This window comes from Plasmodium knowlesi (genome assembly GCF_000006355.2).
Source record: "Plasmodium knowlesi strain H genome assembly, chromosome: 2".
NCBI lineage: Eukaryota > Apicomplexa > Aconoidasida > Haemosporida > Plasmodiidae > Plasmodium > Plasmodium knowlesi.
The window spans coordinates 126,458-151,898 of NC_011903.2; the positions used below are offsets into that span (position 1 = coordinate 126,458).

At 34.2% G+C, this 25,441-nt stretch overlaps 5 protein-coding genes across 5 annotated transcripts; 3 read left to right on the forward strand and 2 right to left on the reverse strand.

The window, feature by feature from the left end:
- Nucleotides 1-56: 56 nt before the first annotated feature.
- Nucleotides 57-638, forward strand: PKNH_0202600 (uncharacterized protein; the record flags this gene model as incomplete). Its single annotated transcript, XM_002257660.1, has 1 exon — nt 57-638. The coding sequence occupies one exon, from the start codon at nt 57-59 to the stop codon at nt 636-638; it is 582 nt and encodes a 193-aa protein (XP_002257696.1).
- A 684-nt stretch (nt 639-1,322) lies between these two features.
- On the reverse strand, nt 1,323-3,974 carry PKNH_0202700 (KIR protein; the record flags this gene model as incomplete). The annotated part of the gene is made up of 4 exons (XM_039113779.1): nt 1,323-1,646; nt 1,992-2,828; nt 3,107-3,784; nt 3,951-3,974. 4 exons carry the CDS (start codon nt 3,972-3,974, stop codon nt 1,323-1,325), a joined length of 1,863 nt encoding a protein of 620 aa, XP_038969397.1.
- A 4,124-nt stretch (nt 3,975-8,098) lies between these two features.
- PKNH_0202800 (KIR protein) lies at nt 8,099-9,782 on the forward strand (the record flags this gene model as incomplete). Its single annotated transcript, XM_002257662.1, has 3 exons — nt 8,099-8,116; nt 8,230-9,027; nt 9,477-9,782. The coding sequence occupies 3 exons, from the start codon at nt 8,099-8,101 to the stop codon at nt 9,780-9,782; spliced, it is 1,122 nt and encodes a 373-aa protein (XP_002257698.1).
- Nucleotides 9,783-10,951: 1,169 nt separating this feature from the next.
- Nucleotides 10,952-12,331, forward strand: PKNH_0202900 (uncharacterized protein; the record flags this gene model as incomplete). The annotated part of the gene is made up of 1 exon (XM_002257663.1): nt 10,952-12,331. A coding segment is annotated over one exon (1,380 nt), but the record flags the coding sequence as incomplete, so codon positions are not given.
- Nucleotides 12,332-13,340: 1,009 nt separating this feature from the next.
- Nucleotides 13,341-25,228, reverse strand: PKNH_0203000 (SICAvar, type I; the record flags this gene model as incomplete). The annotated part of the gene is made up of 10 exons (XM_039113780.1): nt 13,341-13,784; nt 14,356-15,009; nt 15,212-15,934; nt 16,296-16,937; nt 17,171-17,821; nt 18,314-18,934; nt 19,082-19,681; nt 20,106-20,233; nt 24,103-24,940; nt 25,106-25,228. 10 exons carry the CDS (start codon nt 25,226-25,228, stop codon nt 13,341-13,343), a joined length of 5,424 nt encoding a protein of 1,807 aa, XP_038969398.1.
- Between the last annotated feature and the right edge of the window lie 213 nt (nt 25,229-25,441).

Here is a 25,441-nt window from a genome sequence, read left to right on the forward strand (position 1 = left end):
CGGCAGGGCGAACACCACAGAGGCTATCCCCAAGGTATATTACTCACCTCGGACTGATGAGGAGCCTGCCGAACATTATCGTGACTGGTGTGCCCGGAGTGGGCAAAACCACCCTGTGTGAGGAACTGGTTGAGATACTCAACAAACAATTGAAGGAGAACCAACAGGCAGAGTCTGCTAGCCAAATGAAGCACCTGAATCTATCTAAAGTTATAAAAGAGGAAAGGCTCTACGAAGAATTTGATGACCAACTGGATGCAAGCATCTACAGTAGCGACATGGTAAACGAAAAATTAGAGAAGCTGAAGTTAGAAAATGGAGGATACATAATAGATTTCCACGATGTAGACTTCCTCGATGAGAAGGAACTCATCGACCACATTTTTTTATTGACCGCTTCGACAAACAAGTTATACGAACGACTGGAAAAAAGAAACTACTCCGAAGAGAAGATAAAAAATAATATCGAGTGCGAAATATTTCAGGTAATAAAGGAGGACATCCTCACCTCCTATAATGATCCGTCCATTTTTGATGAACTGGAGAATAACGATATGGAACAGTACGAAAGCAATCTGCAGCTTATCAAGGGATGGGTACTCTCCTGGGTGAAGAATGGCGTGGCGATGCCGCGGTGAGGTGGTACACAGATGAAACTCTACACTGGTGTAATGATCCCCGGCTTCTTACTCGACTGCGCCTTTTGTATATATATTTTGACGGCCCAAGGAGGACAGACAAGTTGGCCGCCTTTGTACTTTAAAGCCACACCCATTTTTTTCTGTACAGACTGGAGATGTGATTTTGTTCATTTTAATTTAATTTTTTTTTTTTTTTCCCATCTGTTAATTCGAATGGTTAAATTAAAGCAAACCGTGGAGACTCCTCAAACGGTGAATTTTGGTAAGAAAGGAGAAGAAGAAAAAAAAAAGAGAAGAAAAAATATTAAGGCAAAAGGAAATTATTAAGACAAAAAATTTATAACAGAATAAATAAACCACTTTGAATCATAAGGAACGAAAAAATTCCCCAACATGTTAGAATAAAGTCGGGAGAAAAAAAAATTTTTCTCTTTTTTTTTCCTCTTTTACTTATATGGATTACACATGAACATAAACACTGTCATGCAACACATACAGAAAAAAGAAGTTTAAGAATTAATAAAAAAATAAAAAGGAAAAAAAAGAAAAGGAATAAAAAGAAAAGAAGAGTAAAGGAAAGAAAAGAGAAGAGAAGGGAAGAAAAGGAAGGAAATGGGAAAGAGAAGAAAAAAAGGGAAGAAAAAGGAAAGAAGAAAAGGAAAGGAAAAGAGTGAAGGAATGTTACGTAGCATAGTAACGTATATTTCCTGGTCTTCTATTATTTGTTCCGGCCCTTTCCCTTCTTCCGGTTGATGGTCGACGTCGTCCATCATCATCATATATGGTAGAAATATCGGTGGAGCTACCACCTAAGGTGGACGAACCACCACCACCACCACCTAGGGTGGTGGAACCGTCATCTCCTAGTGTAGAAGAATCATTCCCTGTGAAAGTGTCGTCAAAGTGTTGATGTCGAACAGTAGATCTTCTTCCCCTATTCCTTCCTCCTGTATTATTACTGCCACCAAAGAGGGATTTTTTTATTCCATCAAATACATCAGTATACTGAGAAGAAAAAAAAAAAAAAAAAAAGAAAAAGAAAAAGGGAAGAACATATACATATGTATACATGTATGTATATATATATATGTATATGTATATATGTGGTGTGTATATGTATATGTATATATATGTATATATGTATATATATGTATATGTATATATGTATAAATATATACTTATATGTATATGTATGTATATATATACATGTATGTATGTTTATATGTGTGTATGTATATATACGTATGTATGTTTATATGTGTGTATGTATATATACGTATGTATGTTTATATGTGTGTATGTATATATACGTATGTATGTATACATATACATATATTATAATGTACTTACTTTGTATAAAAAGAAACCGATGGTTGGTAATCCGATCGTGGCAATGGTACCACCAACAGTAGCAGGAATGGAGGTGGTGGCACTTCCACTAGAGGGGGAGGGACCTACTGAGAGTTCATTATCATCACCTAAACAGTCAGTAGTTTCTTCCACCTCCCGTCCTTCCTCTGACGCCACTTCTATTTTTCTACATGTTAGTTGTGCTATTTCCGGGGAAGTAGGTTTCTGCATAGTCCCGACTTTTCCACTTACCAATTTACAACAGGGGTCATTACTATTCTGTTCAAGTGTACAACTACTTTCTATTGCCCCATAATAATTTTGAACATCATCTAAGTAGTCAGAATATGCCTTGGAACAGCGGGTCTCCTTATTCCCCAGGCCCTGTTGTTTCATGGAATTATAGTCATTTAAAAAGTCGAATATTACTTTACTTTTTTTAAATAGGGTCTTGTCAAAAGCAATTGCCGTTGTTATTTTGGGGCATGTTTTTTTACTACCCTCTAATTTGTCTAATTCCTGGTACATTGCATTCAAGACAGTCGAGAAGATGGTGCCCGTTTTTAGTTGCTTAGATATTAATATTCCTAACCAATAATAAAAATATTCACAACGTTGTGCATAGGAGGAAGTTTCCCCACTATTCATTCCTGCATTCACATAATACCAAGTACCTAAAATGCGGTTCAAGCATTTTGTACTGTTCAGATATTGCTCCATTATAGTTCTTAATCCCTCCTTTATGCTAATCAAAGAATCTTGACCACTGTAAGTATTCCACATGATATTTAAATTCTTATATGTCGAACGTGAAGGTAATTGACTCAAATCCTTCATCTGCTTACGTGTGTGCGTGTGGAAAGATGTGGGGAGTATAAGGAATATGTACATATACATCCATACATACATACATATACATACATATATACATACACATATGTACATACTCATATGTACATACACATATATACATACGTATATACATATACATATACATTCCTTCATTTCACCCTCCTCCATTTCTGTGTACACGCATGCGCGTGTGTTAACCGATCTAGGAGGAGTTAACAGTCGCTGCTGTGGCCGGTCAGGTTGAAGTTGAGCTTCGTACTTACCGTTACGGTTACGGCAGTTGCTGCTGATGGTGAATTTCCTGCTAGGTCCGTTACAGTTGCTTCACTATACTCTAATTTAGAGGACTCGTCGTCTTCGTCATCTTCGTACTTCTTCTTTATTCCGTTAATATAGGTACAATATGCATCCCTATTATCACTACAAATGATCTTTATATACTTGAATGCATCGTCAACTGACTTCAAATATTCATAATATTTCCCCCTGCATTTATTGGCACTCTTCTGCAATTGACTGCTCAATGTGTCGTAGTCGATGGACAAATCAAAAATGATCTTACCATATTTGAATACATCCTCATTAATATTCTGGTATATATTTCTACAATTAAGATTGTTGCCCGATTCTTTCAATAAGTAATGAATGACGGAGATAGCATTCCGAAAATAGGATATATTAATTCCCGTTTTCTCCATAGCATCACCTAAATAATAATATGCAAATTCGCAACGATCACTATAAAAAGATGACGCATCATTCTCCTGCACCGTCATTACATAGCAAAGTGTATTTATAATTCTTTCCTTATATATGCTCATATAAGAATAGGGTTCCAATGTATGCGCCATACTTCCTCTCTTCGTACAACTACCCGGACTCATATTTCTGCTGAACTCTGCGTACGCCCTCCTGGACGGTAATTCGGCCTCCTCCTTATCCTGCAGAAGGGTACAATTCGCGCATAATACATATATATATACACATGTGGTACACAGAACGCTATGTACACACAGCAAGCAATACGTGTCATTATGTAGATACATAGGAAAGAACACATGGCAAAAAATATTTGCATTGTGCTCAGCGTTATGTATGTGGTATTACCCCTGGGATGGTGTTAGATGCCATTCTCGCAATTGTTTATGTATTGGAGTATATTATTATTATACTTCCTTATACATTCCCTTTACTCAAGAAACAAAAGAAACAACATTTTCCTTCCCTAAATCATTATGCTCCCTTCAGAAGATATAATGATTTCCCTCCCCACCATCCATAAAAATATTATTATCCCTTTCCTAAAAAATTTATTTCCATCACTCTTTAAGAAGATAATCCTTACCTCCCTTTCCTTGCTAAAAACCCTGTCCTTTTTTCTTTTTTAAAAAAAAAAAAAAATCCCTCCGTATTCCTTAAAAAAAAGAAAGATTATTTCATTCCTTCCTCATATTTTTCTATCCTTAAGTGAAAAAAAGGAAGAGATTACTTCTTCTCCTGCTTTTCTTAAAAGAAAAAAAAAAGAAGAGATTACTTCTTTCTACCTTCCTTTAAGAAGATATTATTTTGTCCCTTCCTTAATCCTTACCTTCCTCTAACAGAAGATTATTTTACCTCCCTTCTTTTTCTCCTTACCTTCCTCTAAGATGAGATTATTTCTTCTTTCCCCTTTCTCCTTTGGAACGTACGTTTTACCCCTTCCTTCCTTAAAGATTAAAATACTTTCTTCCTACTACAAAAAAAAAAACATTCCCTCTTCTATCCACAGAAGATACTACACCTCCATCCTTCCTTTTAAAACGATATAATTTTTCCCATCCCCTCTCCTTTCTAAAAAAATGAAAATTGTAGAAAAAATTACTTTAAATTGATACAACAAAAAAAAAATATATACACTTTATTCTTTTCTACCCGCATTTAAAAAAAATATTATACATGTGAAAAACATTCCCCTTTATATAGTACCTGAAACTATTTCTAATAAGGTATTTCATCCACCCTTGGTCCTCTCCCCCGACTCTCACAAAGACCCACATATATGCTTATTATTACATTCTCAAAATATACACCATCGCAGAGTAAGTAAAATAAAAAAAAAAAAAGTTTTCGAATTTAAGGTTCCCGGTTCTCAGGGTTCAGGTTCACGGTACAAGGTTCAGGGTTCATGGCTCTATGTTTTCATGGGTTTAGGCTTCAGGGTTTAAGGTTCTATGGTTTCATGTGTTTAGGTTTAAGGTTTAGTGCTTAGGATTTAGTGCTTAGGATTTAGTGCTTAGGATTTAGTGCTTAGGATTTAGTGCTTAGGATTTAGTGCTTAGGATTTAGTGCTTAGAATTTAGTGCTTAGGATTTAGTGCTTAGGATTTAGTGCTTAGAATTTAGTGCTTAGAATTTAGTGCTTAGGATTTAGTGCTTAGGATTTAGTGCTTAGGATTTAGTGCTTAGGATTTAGTGCTTAGGATTTAGTGCTTAGAATTTAGTGCTTAGGATTTAGTGCTTAGGATTTAGTGCTTAGGATTTAGTGCTTAGGATTTAGTGCTTAGGGTTCAGGTTTTCAGAGTTTAGCGTTCAGGGTTTTCGGTTCAGGGTTTACGGTTTAGGGTTTATGGTTTAGGGTTTATGTTTTAGGTTTTAGGGTTCAGGGATCAGGGTTCAGGGATCAGGGTTCAGGGTTCAGGGATCAGGGTTCAGGGTTTAGGTGTTCAATGTTCACGGTTCAGGCTCTACGGTTCAGGGTTTAGGATTTACTGTTCAGGCTTTACGGTTCATGGTTTTGCGTTCCGGGTTCCGGGTTTAGGGTTTAGGGTTTAGGGTTTAGGGTTTAGGGTTCAGGGTTCAGGCTTCAGGGTTTAGGGTTTAGGGTTTAGGGTTTAGGGTTTAGGGTTTAGGGTTTAGGGTTTAGGGTTTAGGGTTTAGGGTTTAGGGTTCAGGGTTCAGGGTTCAGGGTTTAGGGTTTAGGGTTCAGGGTTCAGGGTTTAGGGTTAACGGTTTAGGGTTCAGGCTTTAGGTTTAGGGTTCAGGGTTTAGGATTCACTGTTCAGGCTTTACGGTTCAGGGTTTAGGGTTCAGGGTTTAGAGTTTTAGGGTTTAGGGTTCAGGGTGTAGGATTAATGGGTTTAGTGTTTAGGGTTCTTAGTGTTCAGGGTTTAGGGTTTAGGGTTCAGTGTTCAGGGTTTAGGGTTCAGGGTTCAGGGTTCAGGGTTCAGGGTTCAGGGTTCAGGGTTCAGGGTTTAGGGTTTAGGGTTCATGGTTCAGGGTTTAGGGTTTCAGGGTTTAGGGTTTCAGGGTTTAGGGTTCTATCGTCTGAGGTTCATGGTTTAGGGTTCCGGGTTTTGGGTTCCGGGTTTTGGGTTCCGGGTTTTGGGTTCCGGGTTTTGGGTTCTGGGTTTTGGGTTCCGGGTTTAGGGTTCATGGGTTTAGGGTTCATGGGTTTAGGGTTCATGGGTTTAGGGTTCAGGGTTTTAGGGTTCAGGGTTTAGGTTTCAGGGTTTAGGGTTCAGGGTTTAGTGTTAAGTGTTTAGGCTTTAGGGTTCAGGGTTTATGCTTTAGGTTTCAGGGTTTAGGGTTTAGGGTTCAGGGTTTAGGGTTCAGGGTTTTCTTGTTTAAGGTGCAGGGTAAAAGGTTTAGGGTTCAGGGTTTAGGGTTTAGGGTTTAGGGTTAAGGTGAAATTATGATCGGGGTTTAGGGTTAAGGTGAAATTATGATCGGGGTTTAGGGTTAAGGTGAAATTATGATCAGGATTTAGGTTTATGTTGAAATTATGATTAGGGTTTAGGGTTAAGGTGAATTTGGGATCAGGGTTTAGGGTTTAGGGTGAGGTTTAGGGTTTAGGGTTCAGGGTTTAGGGTTCCGGGTTTTGGGTTCCGGGTTTAGGATTTAGGGTTCAAGGTTTAGGGTTTTAAGGTTTAGGTATAAGGTTGTATGGGTATTGGAATAAGGTTGTAGGGGTTTAATTTTTCATTTTTTATAGTTGAGATTTTCATTTTTTTTTGTTTGAATTTTTTTATTTTTAGAGTTTTAAGGATAATGGTTATGGTAAATCCATATATTCTAGTATTTATACATTTATTGGAGTGCTTTTTATTTTTTTTGAGAAAAAAGGAAGAAAGGAGGAGTATTTTTAAGGAAAAAAGAAGAAATGTTTTATGGAAGGCTTTGAAAAAAATGGGATAAAGGGAAGTGGGAGGAGAAGTTTTAAAGGTTTGAAAAGGAAGCATGCTATCATGAGGAATGGAGGAAGAATGTTTAAGGTAAAAGCTGAAGTATCTTTAATGTTAGAAAGAGAAAGTAGATTTAAATGTAGATAAAGGAAAATATTGAGGAGCGGAAAGGATATGAATGAAAACAAAGAAAAGCAAGGAAGAATGAATGATAAGTGAAGTGAAGAAAAAGGAAGGAAGAGAAGCAATGATGGGTGGACCAAATTTCTGAATATACAGCACAGATATGCATTTGTACTGTATTGGAAGTTTTCTAGGAAGAATTTTAGGTGTGGATTAATTTAGGAACGTAATGGAATAAGTTAAATTTATTTATTATGGGGTAAGGGAGAATTATATTCTATGAAGGAGAAAGCTGAGGAAGAAAGAGGAAATTAGTTAGTAGTATAAGTTGGAATAATTTTTTTTTTTCCTTTTAAGTTTCAAAGCTGTTTTAGTAAATAATAAGTGGGAGAAGGTGCCAGAAGGGAGCATGTGAACATAGTATAATAATGAATAGAATGATAGAAATAAAATAATCCTAACTAGGTTCATTCAAATGAAAGGAAATTCATAGAAGGGGGGGGAAGTGGAATGATAGAAATGTACATAAAAAAAAAGGAAAAACTTATTTTCTACTCCTCATTCTATGGTACAATTATCTTCCTTCTTTACCTCCCTTTTTTTTTTTTTTTTTTTTTTTTTTCTTTCTTTTTTAATTTTTTTTTTGGTTCCTTTTAGGTTATGAATTTTTCTTTTTTTCCTTATTTTCCTTCTCCCTTTTAATATTTTTTTCGTGGTATTTCCAACTTATACACATATATATTCGTACATATATACATATATGTACGCATATATAAACATATATATGTATATACTGTCGCTATTTCGATGAATTGGAAATTTCATATTGTAGGAGAAATGGGGAACTGAATAATCATAATCGTAGAATGGAGCAGAGGATTATTTTACTGCTCTTCTAAATATGTAAATAGGAAAGCAGTTATAGAATGAATGCATTGCACAAGGAGAAACGAGAGAAGGAATAAGGGGAAAAATGACAGGAACAGTAGAGGTTTGTTCTTACTTCATTTTAAATGATCACACCAGTATGCGCATTATACTTCATACATACAGTATAATGGGAATATATAATTATATTTATTCCACTAATTCCATCATTTATAGGGAGAGGAAGACACTTTGAAGGACTTACCTTCTCAGAAGGTTTACGAAGAATTAAGTGGAAGCAAGGACGAATGTATTGGGGAGCATGGAATAGAAGAAATGGAGAGGAAGTTAACGTCATACGTCGAAAATAAGGGCGACATGGACAGAATTAAAGGTGCGCTGTGCCATGTATATAAAATGGAAGATAATAAGGACGGACGAAAGAAGAGTGATTACTGTAGTGCCCTCTACTATTGGGTAAGTGAAATAGTATGGAAAATATATGAAAGCGACACAAAAAGTGGGAGTTCCAAATTCGATCATGCTATGAATAAATATTGCACTGAAATACGGGATAAGGAAGGTGAATATGGATGTAAGCCCCCGGATCCCATTACTGACCCTAAAATTCGTGAGGCAATGAAAAAATTATTCGATTTTACAGTGGACAAGGAATTTATATGTACAGCGTCGGGTGGTGCAGACACACCTGATGGTGGAATATATGGAACATATCTGGCAGGAGTACGAAGTGCCTACAGTCATATGCAACCGGAATGTATAGGAAAGGGCGATGGGGAAGGTTGGTGTGTAGATTTTACACTATGGTATGGGCATCACAGGGAGGAAGGGACACTGCAGTTAAAGTGCAATGGAATACTTAAACCACAAGTTGAGGAACCTGCAACACCTGGTCATTCGTTCTCTAGTAGTGTCAATGACATCAGCAGTGGTAGCACTGCCACCATGGGCTCCGCCGTTGCCGGTGGATTAGTTTCTGTAGCCTTACCAACCATCGGTTTCTTTTTATACAAAGTATGTACGTTACATTATAATATACATATACATATACACATATATATACATATATACATATATACATATACATATATACATATATACATATATATATACATATAAATATACATATATACATATATACATATACATATATATACATATACATATATACATATACATATACATATACATATACATATACATATATACATATACATATATACATATACATATACATATACATATACATATACATATATACATATACATATATACATATACATATATATACATATACATATATACATATACATATACATATACATATACATATACATATATACATATACATATATACATATACATATATATACATATACATGTATGTATATATATGTATATATATGTATATGTATATATATATGTCCTTCCCTTTTTTTTTTTTTTTTTTTTTTTTTTTTCAGTATACTGATGTATTCTCTGGAATAAAAAACTCCCTCTTTGGTGGCAGTAATAGGAATAGGGGAAGAGGAAGAAGATCTACTTTTCGACACAGTAATCAACACTTTGAGGACACACTCACAGAAAATGATTCTTCCACCCTGGGTGGTGGTGGTGGTGGGGAATCGTCCACCTTAGGTGGTAGCTCCACCGATATTTCTACCATATATAATGATGATGATGGAGGACGACGTCGACCATCATCACCCCCATCTAGGAAACCATATCATACACGACAAAGCAGAAATATACGTTATGGACGAATATAATACCGTCGCCGCATGTAACATTGCAATGTGTAAGCACATATTTGCGGAATGTGATGTAAACACATTAAATGAACATATACATATATATATGTAATGTAACATATATGAATGCGTAATGTTTCTTCTCCCACCCCCCTGCCCCCTTTCTCTGGGGGCAGGAATAAATAACTAATCGCATAGTTTACACAATATAAGAAGCAAAAGGACCATTCCTTTTTTTACTTTTTTTGCTTTTTTTTTTCTTTAATATATTGAATTAATTCAATTATATTTTTTTCTTTTTTTTTTGTGTGTTGAATTATTAATTTTTTTGGGGGGGAACATTTCAATTGATATTTTTTTTTTTCTTCTTTTTTTTTTTTCTTGTAAAATGAATGCAGATCAAGCCAGTTTACACATTCGCACTTGGCTAGCTTCTTAATTTTTTTGTAAATAAGGGTATATAAAAAAAAAAATAAAATAAAATAAAATAAAAAAAAAAAAAAAAAGCAAATAATGATAAAAAAAAAAAAAAAATGTACATTGTATTCATAATATTTTTCGTGTAAAAAAAAAATATAATGGTTCCATATAATCATATAAACCATGTCTATACAATAATCATTATAAGATGTTACTAAAACAATTACACAAATGTGATGATATTCATGCTAAAAAATTACATACACACACAAAAAAAAAGAAAAAAAAGAGAAATTCATGATATAATTTTTTACAATGCGAGATTTTTTATTTCGCATGACATAAGGGTTGAATTTTTTCCTTCCCGGACTTTGTTAAGGTTTCGCATATCAGACGTTCAAATTTTTTTGGGTACACCCTAAACCCTAAACCCTAAACCCTAAACCATAAACCCTGAACCCTAACCCCTAAACCCTAAACCCTAAACCCTAAACCCTGAACCCTAAACCTTAAACCCTAAACCCTGAACCCTAAACCCTAAACCCTAAACCCTAAACCCTAAACCCTGAACCCTAAACCCTAAACCCTAAACCCTAAACCCTAAACCCTAAACCCTAAACCCTAAACCCTAAACCCTGAACCCTAAACCCTAAACCCTGAACCCTAAACCCTAAACCCTAAACCCTGAACCCTAAACCCGGAACCCGGAACGCAAAACCATGAACCCTTTTCATCCCTTCTCATATCATTCCCTTCCCCCTTTTTAGCACCAGGATGATGCTCGAAGACAGGGTGTGAATGCTCCATTACAAGTAGATAATATTGTTTGTAGAAATTTAGCAAGCAAAGAAGAAGCAACTTCATCAGGACAAAATGATTACGAAGTGGGACAGACGGAAGTTCCTTCTGAAGGAGGAAGACAAGCTTCTCCTGCCGTAGGGGAAAATACATGGGGAATGGAATATCCTAATGTAAGACAAGACCTTCAAAAAACGGCAGAACAGGAAACACCCCTATTCGGAGAGAAGACAAATTATGTTGTAGATGCTGATTTATGCGTTTATGCCATCTTTAGAACTTTCTATGATAATGCATTTAATGATAATAAGAAAAAAAAGAAAGGAAAAAAAGAAATAGAAGAAGAAAAAAAGAAGGAAGAGGCACTTCTGAAAGAGAAGGAAAAAAGTCAGAAGAAATTAAATAACTGGAACCAAAAAGTCTACCGTGGTCCACTCGCTGCCTTAGAGAAATATGAAGATGAACTGGAAGAAGAACGTAAAAGATCCTTAAGATATGACAAGGAAGAACGGAAAAGGAAAATGAAAGGAAAGGGAAAAGGGTACAGTCCAATCTATACAAATGGAGCTCATTGTGATGATATAGATGCGTATATGGCGAAAAATATGAATGGGAAGAACGTAGAAATAGAAGATTGGGAATTACGTAAGTTAAAACGGGCAGGATATGATGTAAGTGATTACGGAAAACATATACCAAAAGATAATACAAGATCTTCAGGACAGGATGAAGAAGAACATATATATGATGAAGAAGGAATGAATGAATTGTTATTTGGGGAATTTAAAAAATGGGAAGATTCCGGAGCGCATACCATCCCTTCTTCTCACTATGAAGTATTATGTTTTGAGGATAGATTGAACGATTATGAAATAAATAAAGAATTAAATGAAATGGAAGAAATGCCTAAAAAATGCGAATTAGTTTCTCTTTACTGGCAATCATTCATGAATGAAAAGCGCAAATATATTAATGCTAATAAACGTCTGTTCAAAAAGTTTCTAGAATTAAAAAAAAAACAAAATTTCGAAACTATAGCAAAATATAACAATAAATGGAAAAAATGTAGTAAAATAGTTGGTACTAACTTTAAAGAACAGCGCGAATATGTTAATGATATATTTTATACACATATGACAAAGGAAAATTTGAGCAAAGATGAATTTAAAGAGATTTTGGGTCACGTTAGGGATTCATGGAAAGAGGTGACCCTTAAGGTGACGAAAGAATGTGCAGCTATTTTGGAAAAGCCAATTGTCCCGGATGTCAAAATCCTTGATTATAACCCTTATTCTGGGGAATCATATTTTAAAGTTTCACGTATGAGCAGCCCCCAAGTGAGTTCCTAAAGTTTTGATTTATTCGGGAGAAAAAAATAAAATAATAAAATAATAATATTCTTAAAGAAAAAACATTCTTCTTTTTTTTTAAGAACACACATTCCTTTTTTTTTTTTTTTTTAATAAAGTTCTAATTATATGAATGTTTTAGCGTTCTTCCACAGTTTTTTTTCGCGGAAATCGTAATATAGTGTCCGCGCTGGGGGGCGCGGGCGCTCGCGCGCGGATGTCCCCATACATTTTTTTTACGAGAACAATATATAACACCTATTGGGAGGCAACTTTTCGCAAAGATGGAAACATAATTTAAGGGAAAAAAGAAATAAATAAAGAAAAAAAATTAGAAAAAAAAGAAAAAAAAAAAAAATGTGTGTTCTTAAAAAAAAAAAGAAGAATGTTTTTTTTTTTTTTTTCTATAAACAAAAGGGTGTCCTTTCACCAAAAAAAAAAAAAAGAAAAAATTTTTGCAAACAAAATAAGAAATAAATGTGGAAGAAAGAATCCTTTTTTTTCTTCTTCCTTTTTTTTTTTTTTCAAGAACAAATAAGAAGGAAAAAAAAAAAAAAAGTGTTCTAAAAAAAAAAAATGTGTGTTCTTAAAAAAAAAGAAGAATGTTTTTTTTTTTTTTTTTTTTTCTATAAACAAAAGGTGTCCTTTCACCCCCCCCAAAAAAAAAAGAAAAATTTTTTGCAAACAAAATAAGAAATAAATGTGGAAAAAAAAAATCTTTCTTTTTTTTTTCTTCAAGAACAAATAAAAAATAAAAAGGAAAAAAAAAAAGGACAAAAGGTGTGAGAACAATATCCTTCATCTTAAACAATAAACCCTAAACTGTAAACTCTAAACTCTGAACCCTAAAACTGTGAACCCTAAACTGTGAACTCTAAACCCTGAATCCTAAACGCTAAAACCATAAAAACTAAACCGTCAACCCTAGAACCTAAACCCTGAACCGTGAACCTGAGACCATAAACCCTGAAACCATAAACCCTAAAATGTGAACCCTAAACACTGAACCTTAAACCATAAACCCGGAACCTAAACTTGGAACGCGTTCCAAAGGAACCTCCTCAATAGAAAGACGTTCCATTGGAACCTCTTCAATAGGAACACGTTCCATTGGAACACCTTCCATAAGAACCTGTTCTTCTTCCATTAATTCGGATCCCATGAATTCTTGAACCAAAAGTTCCAGAAAATCCTTCTGGTTCAATTGTGTGTCCCCTTTTTGACATTCATCCAACACTTCAAAATGAATTTCAATAATCGTTCGACGATTCGCGCGACCAGAACGTTTCGTTCTTGTTGGAGCAGAACGAGGTTTTCGTTCCTTCACCAATCGATATTCATGTGAACTATCTTGCTGCACATGATCGAGGACTTGTTCCTGCACTGATGAACCAGGAATTTCAGCAGGAGATCTTCTGAAACGTGCTCCTCCTTTACCAAGAGGACCAAAATACTACAAAAAAAGAAAAAAAAAAAATTGAGAGGATATTTTTGTTAAGAAGATTGTGAAATATTCTTCTTACACATTTATTTTATTTTATTTTTTATTATTTTATTTTTTTTTTAACCATTAAAAAAATTTTTTTTTTCTTTTTAACCATTAAAAATTTTTCTATTTCTTTTTTTATTCTTTTAACCGTTAAAAATGTTTTTTTCCTTTTAACCATTAAAAAAAATTTTTTTTTTCTTTTAACCATTAAAAAATTTTTTTTTTTTCCTTTTAACCATTAAAAAAATTTTCTTTTCCTTTTAACAATTAATTTTGTCCATTAAAATTTTTTTTTCTTTTTTTTTTTTAAGCATTAAAAAAAATTTTCTTTTCCTTTTAACCATTAAAAATTTTTTTTTTTTCTTTTAACCATTAAAGAATTTTTTTTTTCTTTTAACAATTAATTTTGTCCATTAAAATTTTTTTTTTTAACCATTAAAAAAATTTTTTTCCTTTTAACCATTAAAATTTTTTTTTTTTTTTTTAACAATTAATTTTGTCCATACAAATTTTTTTTTTTTTTTTTTTATCTTACCTTCCAAAGGTAATAAGCCATAGCAGAAAGGCCAATAGAGACAGGAGCCAAAGGAAGAAAAGGGGTAAGGATATCCGTAAGAAGGATGGGACAGACTGTATTCTCTAAAGTTTGTTGCATATGGTCTTTGTTCGTTTCTTCGTTAAACATTGATTCCACATTGGTCTTTACACTGTCAGAGCCAATGTGGCAATTTTTATAATCGTTTTCGTTTTGTGTGCACACAAAGCAAGAATTAATACTAACATTCTTGTTGCAGTTAGATGTTTCTTCCATAATGTTTTTACTTTTATTAAAAGCATGTGTTATGCCCTTATCTATGCTACAATAGGGATGTACCCAACTATGTCCTTGTTTTTTCTCATTTGCCAAGTCTTTCAATTGTTTTGCATATTCTTTAAGAAATAAACAACCCATCGTTTGTTCAAACGATGGGCCCTTAACAGAGCCCTTACCGCGGACATAAATGTGCTTTAACCCAGCAGCAAAAAGCAAACAAGCTGCTTTATTTGTTCTGCCTTGTTTATGGCCATATTTATACCAATTTGCGTCTTTGTCACTGCAGTATATGGCAACTTCCTCCTGATTTTTAGACTGCGTCATATGATGCAGCAGTGTCGTTAATTCTTTTTCAGCGGCACTGTGTATGTCACTCTGATCATAAAAGAAGAAGAGAAGGAAGAGAAAAAAAAATTTATATGTATATGTATACACATATATATACATATATACATATATATTTACGTAAATATATATGAATATATATAAATATATATATATATATATATATATATATATATATATATATATATATATATTTATGTATATATATGTATATGCATTTGTCCATCCTTACCCAAAATAGTGTTCCAATTTGCCCATTTTTGCTGTTTGCTAATTTCCATTTCCTTGCAGCACATTGGAGTTGAGTACAGAAATCGTTCATTTTATTTATTTCCTTTAATGTTCCTTCCATTTTAGATTCTTCTTTGAGCAAGTCGTCGATTTTTTTGGAGACATTCTTATTGGTATTGTTGTCCTTATCAGTGCAAGTTGTCCTTGAACCAGATTGTGGTGATGTTGTATCAACCAAAGTGTTGGAAACACTTAGATTGCAATCAGCAAAATATGAGCCTTGAAGCCTTTTACAAACAAAACAATTTTTATTATTAGCACGACTAGCAGAGGTCAAGCACGAATTATTATTAATTGCATTCCAAAAATCAAACATTCTTTGTATTTTAGATTCATCAATGGGGCATTTATCCTTCGACTTTTCTCTTATTTGATCAGCGTACATGTTAAGAGCAATACAAGCACCTGCTCGAGCGAGCAGGTGCTTGTATTGATCATTAGACTGTGCAACACCATTACTACTACCTGTAATGCCTTTAATGTGTTGTAGTCCTGCCGCGATATAATTACATGCTTTTCTTTCGACACTATCAGTGTTACCATAACCAAAGCCCTGGCATGTTCTGGCAGTAGTGATTGTATTTGATTTGCCCTTTCCATCCGTCTGAATTGCTGTGAACAAGTTCGTCAGTTCGGGTTTGACACCTTCATTCCAAAATTCACACTGTAAAAAAAAGAAAAAAAGGTTATATATGTAGTTGATAGGTTAGTGCGTAGTATCCGGTTGGTGTGCCATCCGGTTAGTATGTAGTATCCGGTACCCGTCTGCGAGGAGTTTTTCCCCTCCCCCCCCTTAAAGTAGCTAAAACTAACCCCGAAATCTTATTCTAATATCCCTAAAACCCTATTCTAACACCCTCAAACTTTATTCTAACACCCTCAAACTTTATTCTAACACCCTCAAACTTTATTCTAACACCCTCAAACTTTATTCTAACACCCTTTTTTTTTCTTTTTTTTTTTCCTTTTTCCCTATCCCACAATGCTGTGGTGGTGGTAGGTTGCCTATTGGTAGTAATACTTACCCAAGTCCTGTTATCAGTACCATTTTGCTTCGTTACTTTGTTCCTTTCGAACCATCTGGGTGCGGCACATTGGAGTTGTTGACATAAGGTCTTCGTGTCGTTTATTTTGTCCATAGTTGATTTCAACTCATTTTTTTTCTCGTCGAGTACAGTACCAACTGCGGTCTTTGCATTCGATGGGGTGCCATTTGTGGTAATCTTCACGTCGCAGCTGTCATATTCGTTATCGTCCCAATTACAGTCAATGCAGGCGATACCGCTCGCGCATCGTCCATTTTTTTCTGGTTTCCATGACTTGAAAGCCTTCTCTAAACCGGAAGTGATAACACATGTGGATTGATTTTGCATTTTTTTTGCATATTCCTTAAGAAGGATACAACCCACTGTTTGTCTCAACGATGGGTTGGTCGACAGGATGGGGTAGTCATTGCTGTTGGCAGATGCATCTTCTTTTAGTTGGTTGAAACCTGCTGAAAGATGGAGGCATGCCTTTTTTTCAGGGGTGGTGGCATCCCTTTCATTAGTGCCATTATCCATTTGATTACATCCATTTCCACTGTCTTGGCCCCCATTCTTCGTCATGGCATTGGACAATTCTATCCACAGTTTGCCAACATCACCAGTCTTTGTCCAGAATTGGTTCTGTAAATGGAAAATATATATATATATATATATATATATATATATATATATGCATATGCATAAATGCATATATACACATATGTATATACATATGTATACATACATATACACATACATGTATACATATGTGTATATATGAATACGTCTATACATATATGTATGTATGTAAGTGTATGTATATATATTTATGTCTGCATATGTGTAATGTTTATGTGTAATAGTTATTTCCTTACCCAAGTGGCACTTCCCTGCATTCCGTTTGTCGTGTTCCATTTCTTTGCTGCGCATTGGAGTTGAGTACACAAAGAAGATTTCGTAATGTCAGTGATTTTGGACACTTTTTCTTCCATCTTGATGGTGTCTTTATCTTCGAGGAGTTTTTTCATTTGAGGTTGGACATTTTCTCTGTTATCATTATCAGAGCAAGTTCCTTTTGTTTTATCCACCAAATTGCTGTCAACACTTAGTTGGCATTTCGTAAGTTCTGAGTTTTGTACCCTATCACAAACAGAACAATCTTCGGTATTACCAGCAGAGGTCTGACACGAAATTTTATTATTTGCATTCCATGTTTTGAACATTTCATTTATTTTAGATTCATCAATGGGACAGAATTTGTTCGACTGTTCTATTATTTGATCAGCATACATGTTAAGAGCAAAACAACCAACTGCTCGATCGAGCAGTTGCTTGCCAGTACTACTAACTGTTTTAAGGTGTTCTAAACCTGCTGTGATATGATTACAAGCTTTTCTTTCAACACTTTGTGGATTACCATCACCAAATGATTCGCATACACCATTAGTTTGTTTTGCATGGTCCTTCTCGATGTGTTGGAACATTTCCTCCAGTTTGGATCTGACGCCTTCCTCCCAAAATTGACACTATAAAAAGGAGAAAAAGTTATATATGCAGTTAGTAGATGGGTTGTGTAGTATCCGGTTGATGTAGTATCCGGTTGATATAGTATCAGGTTGGTGTAGTATTCGGTTGGTGTAGTATCCGGTTGGTGTAGTTTCCGGTTAGTGTGTAGTATTCGGTTTGTCTTCCCTGCCATCCGGCTGGTGTATAGTATCCGGTCACTGTCTGCGAAGAGTTTTTCCATTCCCCCCTACTCAGATAAAGCTGACCCCTGAACCTTATTCTAATACCCCTCAAAACCTTACTCTAACACCCTAAGAACTTTATTCTAATACCCTGCAACCTTATTCTAACACCCCACAACCTTATTCCAGCACCCCTACAACCTTATTCCAGCACTCTACAACCTTCCTCCTAAACCCTGAAACCTTACTTCTAAACCCGGAATTTGAAATTTTTTTTTTTTTAAATTGCCTCTACCCCTCAGGAGTTGTGCTCCTTGTAGTAATACTTACCCAATCCTTCTTCGTACCATTCTTCACTTGTTCGTTTTGTTTGAACCAATTGGGTGCGGCGCATTTAATGTAATCGCATAACTTATTTATTTCATTTATTTTCTTTAGGGCGTCAGTTACAGTTGTGCCGTCTGTCACTATGTCTTGAACTTTGGTCTTTGCTTCCGTCTGGGTGTTGCTATTTGTGGTAATCTTCACGTTGCAACCTTCATATTCGTCATCATCCCACTTGCATTCCACTTCATTTAAACTTTTACCGGCAGTGTCAAAAGCTTTCTTTAAACCCGAATCGATAACACACGTAGAGTCTTCTCTCATTTTATTTGCATAGGCGTGAAGTAAGAAACAACCCACCGCTTTTTTCAACGATGGATGTTCGAATAGGATTGGATATTCATTGCCGTCAGACGCTGCAATTTCCTTCAGTCTGTTGAAACCTGCCGTAAGATGTTTGCATGCCCTCTTTTCAGGGTTGGTGGCTTCCCTCTGACCATTGGTGCCACTGCCGCTATCCATTTTATCACATCCATTTCCACTGTCTTGGCCCCCATTCTTCGTCATGGCGTTGGACAAATCTTTCCATAGTTGTCCTACTTCGCCAGTCTTTTCCCAAAATGTGCTCTGCAAAGTGGAGTAAAATATATATATATATATATATATATATATACATATGTATATGTATATATGTATAGATGTACATATGTATATGTATATATGTATAGATGTACATATGTATAGATGTATGTTTGCCCTTCCCTCATTGCCTACCTTACTAGGGGATGAATTTACTCGAGATGCTAAGCATTTCATATGGTCACATAAACCATTCATTTTATTTATGTTCCCCATGATGGAGGTAGTGTTTGTGTCATCCACCTGGACAATTTTTTCCACTCTCGTCTTTGCTAAAGTTGTTTCAATCTTCACGGTGCAAGTGCCAATGCTGGTATCATTCCATTGGCAAGGGACACAAGGTCCCTTGCCACTGCAATTACCATTATTACCATCACTGAGTTTCTCCCCAAGTTTGAAAGCTTCTGTTATCCCCTTTTCAATATTACAAGCAGCTTTGCTTTTCATATGTTTTGCATAAGAATGAAGTAATAAACAACCCATCGTTTGTCTAAACGATGGGTTGGACAAAAGTTTGTTGTCGTCGCCTGTCGGCGACGCCGACGGCTTCGCCGTCGTCGGATTCTCGTACAGTTGTTTTAAGCCGGCATGCAAATATTTGCATGCCGTCTTTTCAGAATGAGTTGCATTCGGTATTTTATTACATCCATTTCCGTTCCCTGTTCCGCCATTCTCCTTCATTTTCCCTGCCAATTCTTTCCACAGTGCCTGGACATTCTTGTTCCAAAAATCTTCCTGCAAGTGAAGTAATATATATATATATATATATATATATATATATATATATATATATATATATATGCATATGCATAAATGCATATGAATATATACATATACATATGTATATGTACATACATACATACGTACATATATATATGTAAGTATATATACGTATATACATATATGTATATACACATATGCGTTTGCATATGTATGTGCATATACATAGATATATGTATATACGTATATACATGTGTGTCTACATACGTATGTATGTATGTGCACATCTATACATGTATGTCTACATACGTACGTATGTACATATATGTATATATGTACATATGTATATATGTATATATATGTATATATGTATATATATGTATATATTTATGTATAGATGCATATATGTATGTATGTGTATGTACAGTTGTTTCCTTACGATGGTGCCCTGTTCTCCTGGTGGTACATTCTGCCATAAATATTTCATGCAACCTAGGCGTTTGCATAAAGTATTGTTGTTGCTCTTGCCACTGGTGTTATCCAATGTACTCTTGATACAATTTTCGGCTGTAAAAAGATGGAAAGAATGATGAAATTATGGTATGTGTGCATTTTTCTTTTTTTTTTTTTTTTTGACCTTTTTTTCCTTCTTTTCCTTCTTATGCGTTTGGTTGGTATGTAGTATCCGGATGGTATGTAGTATCCGGTTGGTATGCAGTATCCGGATGGTATGTAGTATCCGGTTGGTATGTAGTATCCGGTTGGTATGTAGTATCCGGTTGGTATGTAGTATCCGTTTGGTATGTATTATCCGGTTGGTATGTAGTATCCGTTTGGTATGTATTATCCGGTCACTGCCTGCCATCCGGTTAGTGTGTAGTATCCGGTCCCTGTCTGCGAGGAGTTTTTCCTCTCCCCCCCTAAAGCAGCTAAAGCTAACCCCTGAACCTTATTCCTAAACCTTGGAACCTTATTCCAACACCCCTACAACCTTATTCCTATACCCTGAACCTTACTCCTAAACCCTGGAACCTTATTCCCATACCCTTAAAACTTTATTCCTATATCTTGCAACCTTATTCTAATATCCCCCAAACTTCCCCCCCAAACTTCCCCCCCAAACCGGGAATCTGACTTCTAACACCCAACAAATTTTCCATCTTCACCCAACCTATTTTTTTTTTTTTCTTTTCCCCTTAAAATTTCTTTCTTTTATCCCTTTATCGAGAGTTGCCCAATAGGTGTAATATCTTGTTCTCGTAAAAAAAATGTATGGGACATCCGCGGGCGAGCGCCCGCGCCCCCCAGCGCGGACACTATATTACGGTTTCCGCGGAAAAAAGTGTGTAAGAACGCTTTTCAAAGCATAAATAATTAGACCTTAGAGGAAGAAGATGAAAGAATAATAAAGATTATAAAAATTATTAGGACAAAAATTTTGTAACAAAAAAAAAAAAAAAAAAAGTATTCTTTCTTCCATCTTTATTTCTTATTTTGTTTGCAACTTTTTTTTTTTTTTTCTCTGCTGAAAGGACACCTTTTGTTTATAGAAAAAAAAAAAAACATTCTTCTTTTTTCTTAAGAACACATATTCTTCTTTTTTTTTTTTTTTCCTTTTTATATTTTCTTCAAAAAAAAAAAGAAATAAACCTTCACCCTAAATCATCAAATACCAGGCCATATTGTTGTTCTTATAACCTGCAACCTTGAACCTTAAAGAATGCGAAAACTTACACATACACCCCTGAAAATGCGAAATACTGCATACACCGTAAAATCTCAAATTACACATATACACCGTAAAAATATTAAATCCCGCAACCTAAAAATGCGAAATCTTACACATATTCACCGTAAAATATTATAAATCCCGCAACCTAAATGCGAAATCTTACACATATACACCGTAGAATATTATATCCCGCAACCTAAAAATGCGAAATGTTACATACACCGTAAAATATTATATCCCGCATCCTAAAAACGCGAAATCTTACACATATACACCGTAAAAATATTATAAATCCTGCAACCTAAATACGAAATCTTACGCATGCACCCCGTAAAATATTATAAATCCTGCAACCTAAAAATGCGAAATCTTACACATATACACCGTAGAATATTATATCCCGCAACCTAAAAATGCGAAATGTTACATACACCGTAAAATATTATATCCCGCATCCTAAAAACGCGAAATCTTACACATATACACCGTAAAAATATTATAAATCCTGCAACCTAAATACGAAATCTTACGCATGCACCCCGTAAAATATTATAAATCCTGCAACCTAAAAATGCGAAATCTTACACATATACACCGTAAAATATTATAAATCCTGCAACCTAAAAATGCGAAATCCTACACATATGCACCCAAAAATATTATATCCCGCAACCTAAAAATACGAAATCTTACACATATTCACCGTAAAATATTATAAATCCCGCAACCTAAATGCGAAATCTTACACATATACACCGTAAAATATTATAAATCCCGCAAACCTAAAAATGCGAAATGTTACATACACCGTAAAATATTACAAATCCCGCAACCGAAAAATACGAAATCTTACACATATACACCGTAAAATATTATAAATCCCGCAACCTAAATGCGAAATCTTACACATATACACCGTAGAATATTATATCCCGCAACCTAAAAATGCGAAATGTTACATACACCGTAAAATATTATAAATCACGCAAACCTAAATGAGAAATCCTACACATATACACCGTAAAATATTATAAATCCCGCAACCTAAAAATGCGAAATGTTACATGCACCGTAAAATATTATAAATCCCGCAACCTAAAAATGCGAAATCTTACACATATACACCGTAAAATATTATAAATCCCGCAACCTAAAAATGCGAAATCTTACACATATACACCGTAAAATATTAAATACCGCAACCTGAAAATGCGAAATCTTACACATGTACACCGTAAAATATTAAATCCCGCAACCTGAAAATGCGAAATCTTACACATGGACACCGTAAAATATTAAATTACGCAGACACCGTAAAATATTATATCCCGCAACCTAAATACGAAATCTTACACATATACATCCCGTAAAATATTAAATCACGCAACCTAAAAATGCGAAATCTTACACATGTACACCCCATTCACCTACATTAATTTTATTATTTTATTATTTTTTTTCTTTTTTATATCCATTTCTTTACTTACTGTTTTCTTCTAATATTAATACATTTTTTTTTTTCCCTTTCCCCTTCTTTTTATTAATTCTCTTTTTCTTTTCCTTTTCTTCTTTTTTATCACTTTTCCTTCTTTTTATTACATTAATACCTTAATGCATTAATAATGTATTAAGGGTGTAATAATTTAATACATTAATATATTAATGATGTAATAATGTAATACATTAATAATGTAATATATTAATAATGTAATACATTAATACTTTAATACATTAATACATTAATACATTAATACATTAATACATTAATAATGTAATACATTAATACATTAATGCATTAATACATTAATAATGTAATACATTAATACAGTAATACTTCAATAATGTAATACACTAATAATGTAATACACTAATAATGTAATACACTAATAATGTAATACACTAATAATGTAATACATTAATAATGTAATACATTAATAATGTACTAATGTAATACATTAATAATGTAATATATTAATGATGTAATATACTAATACATTAATACATTATTAATATATTAATGTATTAATACATTAATAATGCATTAATGATGTATTATATTAATACATTAATACATTAATAATGTAATACATTAATGATGTAATACACTAATACATTAATAATATATTAATGTATTAATACATTAATAATGTAATATATTAATACATTAATAATGTATTATATTAATATTGTAATACACTACTAATATATTAATACATTCATACATTCATACATTCATACATTCATACATTCATACATTCATACATTCATACATTAATACATTCATACATTAATACATTAATAATGTAATACATTACTAATGTAATATATTAATACTTTAATACATTAATACATTAATACATTAATACATTATTAATATATTAATACATTAATACATTAATGATGTAATATATTAATACATTAATACATTAATATATTAATGATGTATTATATTAATACATTAATACATTAATACATTCATACATTCATACATTCATACATTAATACATTAATACATTAATACTTCAATAATGTAATACATTAATACATTAATAATGTAGTACAATAATGCAGTAATACACTATTAATGTATTATATTAATATATTAATGATGTAATATGTTAATGATGTAATACATTAATTCATTAATATATTAATGTATTAATATATTAATAATGTAATAAGGGTGTAATAATGTAATACTTACCTAGTGTTTTTTGAGTTTCACTCCCTAACTTCTGCAGTCCTGCCTGAATTTTGCCTGCGTCCACTTGACCATTAGTACTGTCCGTGACCATCTCCCTAAGTACACCCTTTATTGTGTCGTCCGATAATTTAATGTTGTCGTCCATGAGTGTTTGTGCTAAGGAGATTGCATTATTCTGACCAGAATTGGTGTTGCCCATCTTCATGAACTGTACGATGGTATCTGCATTCTCTTTTCTCAGTTCTTTTTTTTTGGTCTCCTTCTCCGCTTCGGTCTTTCCTTTCTGCTTACATACATGTTCCCACCTATCCCACAAGCCCCCTACCCTATAACCCCCCCCTCTCTTTTCGTCCCTTCTTGCTTTGGTCCAACTTTTAATCGTATCACCAAGAACTGATCTCCCGAAGATTAAGGCGGTCGAACCTACTCCTTTGCATTTACTCAATGACGCGCCCTTCCCGCCATAGTCGTCCTCTATTTTTCTGTCCACTTTCTGCAATATTTCCCCTATTACTTCCTTCAATTTACAATGGTCGCCGTATATTTCAGAAAGGGCGACTGATCCGACAATACACCGTGGATACCATTCATGTGGTTCACTGGGTGTTTCAACTTCCACCGCCTTCCATTTACCCCGTGTTTTCAGGCCACTCATGAAATACTTCACTTCCGCTATGGCCATACATACATCTCCCATATATTGTTGCTCGAAGGATAACTTCTTCCCCGCCCACTTTACGCCTTCGAAGCAGAGGTTCCTTATTTCTTGCGCCTCTTGCGCCTTCAACCTACTACCCAATTTCTCCCAAGTTGTCCGTAAATCATCCTTCATTCTTTTCTATAGGAATAAACATGATGGGGAACATATACATATATATACATTTACGTATATAGTATATATATATATATATATATATATATATATATGCATATGTATATCTGTACATATATACATACACATGTACGTATATTTATACATATATTTATGCCCCCCCCCCATTACAATAATGTCCTCCGGATCCGACGAGGCCACTCCCCCTGCATTATTCTTCACTATTGCCTTCATCCATTCTTCCAACAACCCAGCACTAGCGGCACCCGGGGCTGCTGTTGGTCCCGTCGACATTGTGTATCTTGATCTTTCGGGGAAAAAAATATATATATTATATATATTAAATATAGAATTAAAAGAAAGGAAAAAAAAAAAAAAAAAAAAAAGGAAAAATATTCCTTTCTCCTTTCTTTTTTCTTTAATTCATTTTCTTATTTTCTTCCTTTCTTTTCTTTTCTTCTTTGGAAACTGCTTTCTTCTGGAAACTACTTTTTTTGGGGAACTACT